This window comes from Rhinichthys klamathensis, unplaced genomic scaffold (genome assembly GCF_029890125.1).
Source record: "Rhinichthys klamathensis goyatoka isolate OS25496 unplaced genomic scaffold, OSU_Roscu_1.1 h1tg000007l_1, whole genome shotgun sequence".
NCBI lineage: Eukaryota > Metazoa > Chordata > Actinopteri > Cypriniformes > Leuciscidae > Rhinichthys > Rhinichthys klamathensis.
The window spans coordinates 3,457,306-3,467,881 of NW_026606560.1; the positions used below are offsets into that span (position 1 = coordinate 3,457,306).

Genomic DNA, 10,576 nt, shown 5'->3' on the forward strand with positions numbered 1-10,576 from the left:
TAGATTGGCTTTGCAAAAAAAAACAATTTAATCAAATTTGATCGTGGGAAGCCAAAATCGTGATAGTGATTAAAATTCGATTAATTGTGCAGCCCTAATGTACAGTATATATGCCCCTTTTTACATTTGAGCCCCTGCCCGTGAGGAACTCTCTGCACGTCCCTGGAGTTTACACAAACTTCCTGCCCCTTTAAAGAGCAGCACAAAGGTGGGGCTCCAAACCACTTCCCCACCAACTCATTTCCAAATAATGTGGGTGAGTATATGAGAGCTTTTGTACAAAGCAGTGTAGTCAACAGTTGACTGTAAAGAGGATAACCAGAAAGACATGACGCAGAAAGGAATCTGACAAAGAAAACCTGGCAGCTGTTTAAAAGAGTACTGGGAAACGCTTTTGCAAAACAAGGAGAGCAAAGCACCGATATCTCTGACAAAACTTCAAGTTCTAGGGTAAGATCATTTGTACAAATGTGTTCTTGGCTCTTACTTTAAACTGAATTTTTGAGTTGCAGATAACAGTTACAGTGCACTAAATATGTTTGCTAATTTTTAAATATTAATAATTAATGACAGAAATAAAAAACTAATCAACCGTTTACTACATATTTTCCTAAAACAGAAACTTTCAAAACAGAAACAAATGGTTATTGAATGCCTGATTTCATTTTTTTTTTTCTCAATAACAAAGCCTTCAAAGGCAATTAGACCAACAAAAAAAAATTACAAGAAATATAGCTGAAAGTATTTGAAAGACTACACAGTTAAGTGTTCCAGCTCTCACAGACTGTGGTTTGGTTTTCCTGGAACAGATTATGAAGTCTCAACTTTTTCCATGTGCTTTTAATTTTTTTTGTCAGACCAAAAATTGCATGCTTGCATATATACTTGTTTCTGTTAAATATATGTGCAAAGCCAATAGCAGAAGGAAAGTAATGATATCTTTTTTAATAAGAGCATTGTTATTGTTATTATTATTTAATAATCTCTAATACACATTATCCAATGTTGAGAACACTGAAAATATGGACCCTGTTTATTAAAAGAAAGAAGAGAAACATTAGTCATTGTCTTTATCAGGTGCATTTCCGGTAACACTTTAGAATAATAGTAATAGCGAATAATTAATTCTAATTAAAGCAAAGATCATGCTAGTTATGACTCAAGTATTACCAAATCATTCAGAAAGAATTAGGCCTACTATTTCGAACAGTATTCTAAAGTGAAAAGCATTCATGGTAAGCTTTTGGGGTTTTTGTAAGATTTTGGATTGTAATGACTCAAATGTTAATACATCATTACAACTTTTTTCTTTGACCTTGTCTTTTTCAAAAATACCTGTAATGTAAGCCCACTTAAATTGTTTATTACAAATAAATTACTAAATGCTGAAAATGATTAAATGTAAATGAACAAAAAATTGCACTGCATTTACAATCCTGTGAAGACAACATCCCGCGCCCCTGGGAATGTGGAAGACACCGGGCCCTATCATACACCCGGCGCAATGCGACGCCAGGCAAATTGTTTTCTGCTAGTTTCAGCCTGACGCAGTTATCATTTTCATGTCCTTCGCCACGTTGTTTAAATAGCAAATGCATGTACGCCCATTTGTACGCCCATGGGCTGCTGGTCTGAAAACGAGGTGTGTTCGGGCACATTGTTGGCACATTGCCATTTTGAGGTAACTGAAATAGACTGCGCAATTGACCAACTGAAACCTGGTCTAAAGTCAATAGCGGAATATTTTTTTATATTTATAGAGCACGTTAGTAACATGCGCCTATAAGCGGCTCCACAACACGCGTACACTGCTTATTACACACACAGGGATGCGCAGTAGCACACAAACATTTTTAAATATGAAAAATAAAAGGATTACAATGTAAAAGATTATTATTGTGTACATAAAGATATGGTGGAATCCGGCTTGTTCCGTGGATGGTCTGCTTGCGCGCTTTAACCTCGTGCACGAGCAGATACGTTTCCTCTCTGGAGAAGCGTTCAGTCTTTCCACTTGCAAATTCCGTCATGCAAACAGCGAATCCGCCATGGCGTGAGCACAACTGGCTTTTAAAGGGAAGGGGAGATGAGACTCTGATTGGTTTATTGCACGTAAAGCCCAAAACACACCCATTACTCATTTAGAGAATTCGGACAACCCTTTTAGACCATGTGCCGGGCATGCCGACCATTTTTCCTGTCGTTAAACTAGCAAAAGTGGATTCGGATCAGAGTTCATGGTGTGATAAAAATGTCCTAAAATTGAATATGAAGAGGAGAAGAAGACCAAGGTCTTCTTGATTTTAGAATAAATAAAGAAGAGAAACTTCCTACCAGTGACAATTAAAGGTCAGAAGAGGCTTTTTTTTTAAGGAGGCACAATTAAAATTGTTCTTTTTGAGGAAGTTGAGTAACATTTGCATTAGTTTCTTTATGCTTCTATCAGGGAATCCAACCTTATTTATGTCTTCTATCAGGGAATCATGGTCAATAGTTTTGTTTTATGCAATGCTCTGCTGGGGATATCACTGCAGATTACAAAAATAGGATTAATAAATTGATTACAAAGGCTGTTTCCGTTATTGGCCTTACTCCTGATTCACTTGAGGTTATTGTGGAAAAGAGAACAAAGGCAAAATTAAAAATGATTCTGTCTTTTGAAGGTCATCCACTACACAGTATTTTTGGTGGACTTAAAAGTTAATTTAGTGGAAGATTAGTGCATCACTAATCTTCCACTAAATTAACTTTTAAGTCCACCAAAAATACTTTGTAGTGGATGACCCAGTCAGTGTTCTACAGAGCGAATTTGAAGGTATTTTATTCCTACTGTTTTTCTACTTCTTGTTAGTTAGTTAATCGTAATATTGCATACTCATTTGTTCCTGTAGTTATTCATTAATTACAGATTATATATATATATATATATATATATATATATATATATATATACTGGTTTGTCCTATATGACTGCCCTGGATGTCCCAAATAAGCATTTAAATAAGACACACAACCTGTAGAATTTGTTAGGGGGGTAAATGTGAGTAAAGCATAAATGTGGCTGCAATCTAACCATTATATGCCTATTACAGAACCGAAAGCTATGGGTGGACAACAGGAAGGTTTCCCAAGAGGCTTTGTCACACAGATAACCAACTGTCCACATTTTTTTTCTGTGTCAACATTTCCGTGCATATTACGTCATCGCAAACGTGCACGGCTCATGATAGAAAACAGAACGCGGGTCAATATTGTGTTTATTATTAATTCGCTGCTATTATGCGCAGTTGAGTGAACAATACAGGTTTACTGTGCGTGTGTCACATAAGGTGGCCTTCTGCTGCTTGCAAACGGACTCTTTTGAGGAGACAGTGGATTTCCAAATTTGTTGCCCTGATTTCACGCGCAATGCACAAATACACTGCAGGCTCACACTCGCTCGTATCCAAGGTATTATCAACACTATCATCCCTTACAAGTGTTTTATTTAACTGAATACATCACAATAAGCCAAAACGCAGGTCACTTTACTTCCTGAACAAGTGCGCACCCGAGTCCGTGCTGCTTTTATATTCACACGAACCGCGGCACGGTTCGGGAGCAACCGAACTCAGACCACCTCCTCCAGGTAGTCTCGGGTTCGGTACCCCAGTGTGCACCCGGGTCCCATGACAGCGTTCACATTAGCAATTTTTCATGCGAACCGTGCCCCTTTCCGAACTAAACTGCCAGTGTGAAAGCCCCCTCAGGCTTTTTGTATGGCTTTCAGTTTTCATAGTAATAAAGTAAAAATACTAAAAAAGACCTGAATTTGACAAAGCTTTGTAGTTCTTCTAATGTTATGTTTTGCTTTCCTTGTAGGAGTCAATGGACCTGGTGTGGTACATGATTTTTGGCATGTGTGCCATGAATGCTGTTGCCTCTGCATGTCCAGAGAATTGCCAGTGTAAGCCAAACAAAATCATTTGTCAAGGCTTTTTACTAAACAAATTTCCAACCTCCATCCCCCCAACCACCAGTAACCTCTTAATCACCAACACCAGCATACAATCATTAAAACCAGCTGATTTTGTGACTTTCGCTGAGAACCTTGCTTTTTTTGTAGCCAAGGATTCAAGAATAGCTGAGGTGGAACCTCATACATTTGACCAAACCCACAATCTCATTGCCTTAGGTTTCAGTGGGACAATGCTAACCTCTCTGCCAAAAGATCTGTTTCAGAATCTACACACATTATCAACTTTAACGCTCAGTAACAACAAAATAGATGTTCTGCAACCGTCTCTTCTCAGCCCTCTTGTAAATTTGTACAAACTAGACCTAAACAGAAACCTTCTAACCTCTCTGCCAGAAGATGCTTTTCAGGGTAAAAAAAAGCTGGAACAGCTCATGTTGCAAAGGAACTCAATCAGGAAGCTTTCCAGCAGTACTTTTCGAGGACTCAATAATCTCAGAGCCCTGTTCCTCCAGCAAAATCAGTTAACAGAAATACCAGCAGGCATCTTTGATGACTTGGTAAACCTTGAGGTATTACATCTTCAAGACAACAAAATCAAACAGCTACCAGAAAATATTTTCTCAAACTTGCAGAAGCTGAAGAAACTCTACCTCTCCAACAATAGGTTATCATTGCTTCCCAGTGCAATATTTTTTAACCTACCTAACCTTACTCAGCTATCACTGTACGAGAACCAACTCAGTAGGTTAATGCCTGGAACTTTTGGTCCAATGGCCCTCCTGGAGCTCTGGCTATACGACAACTTGTTAACCCACCTTGAGGAAAATGTGTTCAGCAACTTAACTGAGATTCGCCTTTTGGTGCTCAGTCGGAACCGGATTCAGCACATCTCTCCTGGCGCTTTCAATGGCTTGATGGAGCTAGAGGAGATCTCTCTTCACACTAATCGATTAATCAGTATTGAGGCGGGGATATTCAAAGGCCTTCCCAAGTTAGCTAACATATCCATGGAGAATAATCAAATACAGCACATACCCATAAAACTCTTGGAGAGTGTGTCTCGCTTAAATCTCCTGGAGCTTCAAAACAATTCTCTTCCAAACTTACCAAAAGAATTTCTAAACTCATTGTCTATAGTTGATAATATTATACTTTTCCAAAATCCTTGGAGGTGTGACAATGATATACTCCCTTTTCGGGATTGGCTTGGACAATATTCAGAGAAAGTGAAAAACCTTACTTTTGTGACTTGTGATACTCCTTTATCCCTGAATGGTAGAAATGTAAGAGAGCTTATGGAGGATGACATCATGGTCAACCATTCACTGCACACTTTCCCAACCAAAATGACCTCTGCACCAGCTTCAGACCCCACAACAGTCTCAGAAGAAATAGAGGGCACAAGTGGAGGTGATTCTATGGGTCAAGGTCTATCCAAAGACAAAATCATTATCATTGTAGCCATTGTCTGCACTGCTGTCATTGTCAGTCTCATTGCCTGTGTGTTATGGAGGAGGAACAAGCGAGGCAGTCAAGACTTGAACCGTCATAGAAAGACCAACTCGGTTATCTAAAATTACATAAAAGCTTCCATAAACTATAGGCTGATTGTTGTGTTTCAAATTACTCTTTTTACATTCTTCAGTGGACTTATGGAGGACAAATGTTTTCTATTAATAGACATGGGTTGCCTATTAAAATAAATGTGTTGTTTTCTTTCTTTCTTGATACATACTAAAACATTTTTTTTATTACAATTAAAAAACTACAAAGTTGTGTTAACTACCTTTTTTTATGAAAAAAAAACTCTGATAACCCTCATGAGTGATGTCACACATGAAGAACTGTACTGTATTTCCTTTCTTGTCACTGTCCTGGTTACACTTTCTGCAATTCTGTTTTTTTTTCTCATAGCAAAAAAAAAGGAAGATAATTTCAAAGTTGTAAATAAAACAAAGATTATTGGAGCACTATTTCAGTCTTTATTTCAATGTGTTACTTGCCATTTCTTTGCAATTGATTGTTTACAAGCAATTTATGAGTGAAACTAAACACATGACTATGTTTTGCCAATATTATTTTCCATTCTATGTATATGATGTATCCATTAACAATTTGATATTATGAGACCAACAAGTAGTTTAGTATTTAAAATGTTTTCCTTATGTTCCCATCTAAGAAATTCTACTGTTATTAGGGGACTGTTATCTATATTTCAACTTTGCAGAGACATATTCATGCTTAAATATATAAAGGAATAAGAAATTGAACAGTCTAAAAATGCCCACAAAATGATAAAGATAAGAAATAAGATTTTAAAAAAGACGACAGAAGAGAATTAAATAAACTGAGAAATGTCTAAATAATTGTATTTTGAGATATCTTTTGAAAGTGAATTGGATGGTTCCCATTTCTTATCTCTTCAAACAGAAAACGAACTGCCCACACCCTTTCTGCTGCCTTATAGTCATGCAGTAAACACTTGGGATATGTAGATAAGAGTAGAGCAACACATATTTTTATATTTGCTTCTGGGAACACATTCGGAAAAGTAATTCAGCTACAACAGAGATGAGCAGGTTAGTGTAATTATTTTCCATTTAATGAGACAAATACAGGTCAGGAATATAACAGCAAAAAAAAAAACATATATATACTCTGAAAAAATAAAATGTCTCCTCTCCTTCACAATACTGAAAACTGGCACAGTATCGTGAAGGAGAGGAAACATTTTATTTTTTCAGACTATAATTTTATTTGTATGCATTATGTATAAATAAAACAAATTATACAAATAATTTTGATTTGGTGTAAATTCAGTGACTTGTACCAGGCACGCAACGCAGTAAGAGATTTATTTATGGATTTATTTGTTTGTTTGTTTGTTTAATTATTATTTTTTATTTATTTGTTTATTTCAAATGGATGGTTCTCCCAAAAATGATGTCATCATTATTTACTCAACCTCAAGTTGTTCTAAACATGCATGAGGTTATTTCTTCTGTTGAACACAAAGGAAGATATTATGATGAAATTTGGTAACCAAACATTTGCTGACTTCCACAGTATAGAAATAAAAAATACTATAGAAGTCAATTAGGGGACCAGAAACAGTAGGCTTACCCACATTCTTGAAAATATTATTTTTTTTGTGTTCCACACAATAAATAAATAAATACAGGTTTGGTAAATAATGACAGAATTTAAATGACCTTACCACGCAACTTAACTTGCAATGGAGTTTGTACTTGTCTTCTGTGAACAGTAAGCCCTGTCTTCTTTGATTTGATTAGCCATCTCAATCATTCACTGATGACCACTGTAAGACAGCTGAGGCAGAGCAGCCTAAAAATTTTATTTTTAACACTTTTTGTCACCTTAACAACAAAGAGAGTGGTGCATAATAAAGTGCAGCAGAGCAGCATTAATAACCAAATCAGATCAAAAGAATCAAATATTGGGCGAGCCAATGTGGCTGTTTCTAATTATTAAGGGGGACTTGTCCCCCTCAGTGTCTATGTGTCCCTGAGTCATGGGAACATCATTTATCTTCATTCAGGCTATACAGGTTGCTTTGTATGGCTTTGGACTAAAAACTAAATTTGCTGTTAATGTTTTGTTCTTCAACAGGCATATCCATTTAAAAAGTGCACTAGTATTCATTTACATACTTGTGCACTTGCAGTGGAGCTGCACTGTAGATATATGTCTACCAGATGAAGACTGCAAAAATAAAGACGTGTATGACAAAACTGTGACAGCAATACCCGAAAAATTTAAAGATGGAGCCAATGAAATATTTTTTGTAAACAGTCAGATTCCTGTCATACCGAAAGGAGCTCTTTCTAAAAACCCTCAAATAAAGAAAATCGAATTTCTCGGTACTTCAACTACATCCGTAGAGGTCGGAGCCTTTGAGGGTTTGCCTGATATCACAATCATCGAGATATCTGGCACAAATGTGACATCATTACCTGTGGGTGTTTTTAAGGATCTCGGAAACCTTGAAAAACTTGTTCTAAAAAATAACAGAATTCATAGCCTTAAAAATTGCTTATTTGATTATTTAAAAAAGCTTCAAGAACTAAGTCTACATGTGAATGAGATTAGCTCTATTGAGGAGGGGACATTTGACAGTTTAGATAATCTCAAACTTCTTCATCTTGCAAGAAACAACCTTACGTCTGTATCAACATCTCTTTTTTCCAAACTTAAGAACTTGCGAATTTTCAGGCTTTATGAGAACCAGCTGACCTCTATGCCTGATGGGATTTTTGAGAATCTCCCTGATCTGACAGAGATAGCCTTGCAAGGCAACAGAATCTCATTTATAAAATCTGATTTGTTTCCACACAAAAGTAAATTATCCAAACTATTTTTGGACCACAATCTTTTGACTGAACTGCAGCAAGATCTTTTTGTTGGTTTCTCTTCATTAAAGACTCTAACTCTGCATAACAATCAACTCATACGTCTTCCCACTGTCCTTTTTGGAGAAATGTCTAAAATGACTGAACTGAGTCTAAGCCATAACAATCTCACTGACTTACCACAAGGAGTTTTCAGCCCACTTAAGAAGCTCAAGAAGTTAGACCTTTCATCAAACCAGTTTTCAATGATATCTGGAGACTTTTTTGAAGGTCTTGAGAAACTGATTGAACTGAATCTTCAAAATAACAATTTAAAGTCATTACAACAAAAGAACTTTGAAAAACTTCAGTCTCTTTCAACACTTAAACTGGGAAATAATCAACTACAAAGCCTCCCTGGAGACGTTTTGGATGCTCTTCCAAAACTCAATAAACTATACCTTTACAAGAACCCATGGCAGTGTGACTGTAACCTTTTGCCATTCTTTAAATGGATAAAGAACAATGAAGACAAGATTAAATCAAAACCTTCTGATGTCTGTGAGTCCCCAAAAGACCTGGAAAATCAATCAATATCCTCTTTAACAGAACAGCAATTAATATGCCTCACAACTTTACCAACTACCACCACTGTCCTTACAAGTACTGTTCCCATGACCACACTGCACACCACAGGTGTCTCAACAATAAAGTTAACCTCGACAACAGCAGCGCCTACAACAACTACTGCTTTACAAACAACAACCACACCTACTCCAACAACAATTCCAGTAACAACTCAAACAACTACAACAACACAGGCAACCACACAAGTCATGACCACAACACCAACTACTCAACTCACAACTTTGCTTCCAACCACAACCGCTACAACTACAGCTCTGAGGACTACATCAGTCCCCACCACGGTATCAACAACTACGCTTCAACCAACAACTGCCCCCTTGACAACTACATCAGTTCTCACCACCACATCTATAACCACAGTACCACCAACAACTGCCCATATGACAACTATACCAGAGCACGCCACCACATTTATAACCACAGTACCACCAACAACTGCCCATCTGACAACTACACCAGAGCTCGCCACCACAATTATAACCACAGTACCACCAACAACTGCCCATCTGACAACTACACCAGAGCTCGCCACCACAATTATAACCACAGTACCACCAACAACTGCCCATCTGACAACTACACCAGAGCACGCCACCACATTTATAACCACAGTACCACCAACAACTGCCCATCTGACAACTACACCAGAGCTCGCCACCACATTTATAACCACAGTGCCACCAACAACTGCCCATTTGATGACTACATTGATTCCCACCACATCAACATCGACAGTTCAAACAACAATTCCAACAACTTCAGCAACTACAACTATATTAATCCCCACCACTATTACAAGTCAAAAAACAACAGCCAGCAGTTTACCACCCAGCACGACTACAAGGACAACAGAAACTTTTCTCACCACGCATAGCAGTTTCATCTGTACTGGCTCTCCTCAACCTACTCTCTCAAGACCTACTCCCACCCACAAGTACTCATCATGCGAGGAACGGATGATATATTACACTACAATGCTGCTGGTGGAAATCTGCTGTACTGTGGTGCTGGCCAAATTATCTTATTCACTATACTGTTCTCTGGAGCAAAGAGAGAGACTGCACACCCAGGTCAACCTGACTCACTTCTCCTATACTAAGTCCATTATACTCAGACCAGTCGACGAGACAGAGACTATTGCTCTGTGATTTTTTTAACTTTGAGTAGCAATGAGTTTCCAAACAGCATCTATCATTGAAGCTGAAGACATAATCATTTCTTTATTGCCATTATTTAACATCAGGCTTTTCAGACAAGGTAGTTAGTAAAGTAAAGTTATATTAAGTAAAGTAGTAGTTAAAAAAAGTAAAGTAGTAGTTACATGGTCAGTGTTAAAAATATGGCAGATTATTTTTAGGTTTCAGATGTTTGGACTCTATGGTACAAGAAGGCACTTTCTTAGAAAGAGTTTGTGTGTGAGTGTGTGTGTGTGTGTGCGTGTGTGTATGTATTAGAGAGCAAAAGAAAGCTATTTTGACAAGATTCTTTTGAGGTAGCTTAAAAACAAAAGGCTAAATAAAAAGAGGTACAATATAGGCCTGATTGGCTGAATGTAAACTTACAGTAATTGCATTAAATACAAATATTTGTCTAGATGTACACTCACCTAAAGGATTATTAG

The 10,576-nt window shown here is 37.3% G+C and overlaps 2 protein-coding genes across 2 annotated transcripts; both read left to right on the plus strand.

Moving 5' to 3' along the window:
* Positions 1–341: 341 nt before the first annotated feature.
* On the plus strand, positions 342–5,589 carry lrrc15 (leucine rich repeat containing 15). Its single transcript, XM_056259923.1, has 2 exons — positions 342–450; positions 3,862–5,589. Exon 2 carries the CDS (start codon positions 3,868–3,870, stop codon positions 5,530–5,532), a length of 1,665 nt encoding a protein of 554 aa, XP_056115898.1. The 5' UTR covers positions 342–450; positions 3,862–3,867; the 3' UTR covers positions 5,533–5,589.
* An 844-nt stretch (positions 5,590–6,433) lies between these two features.
* On the plus strand, positions 6,434–10,110 carry LOC130091808 (carboxypeptidase N subunit 2). The gene is made up of 2 exons (XM_056259912.1): positions 6,434–6,537; positions 7,589–10,110. The coding sequence occupies exons 1-2, from the start codon at positions 6,530–6,532 to the stop codon at positions 10,101–10,103; spliced, it is 2,523 nt and encodes an 840-aa protein (XP_056115887.1). The 5' UTR covers positions 6,434–6,529; the 3' UTR covers positions 10,104–10,110.
* The last annotated feature ends 466 nt before the right edge of the window (positions 10,111–10,576 follow it).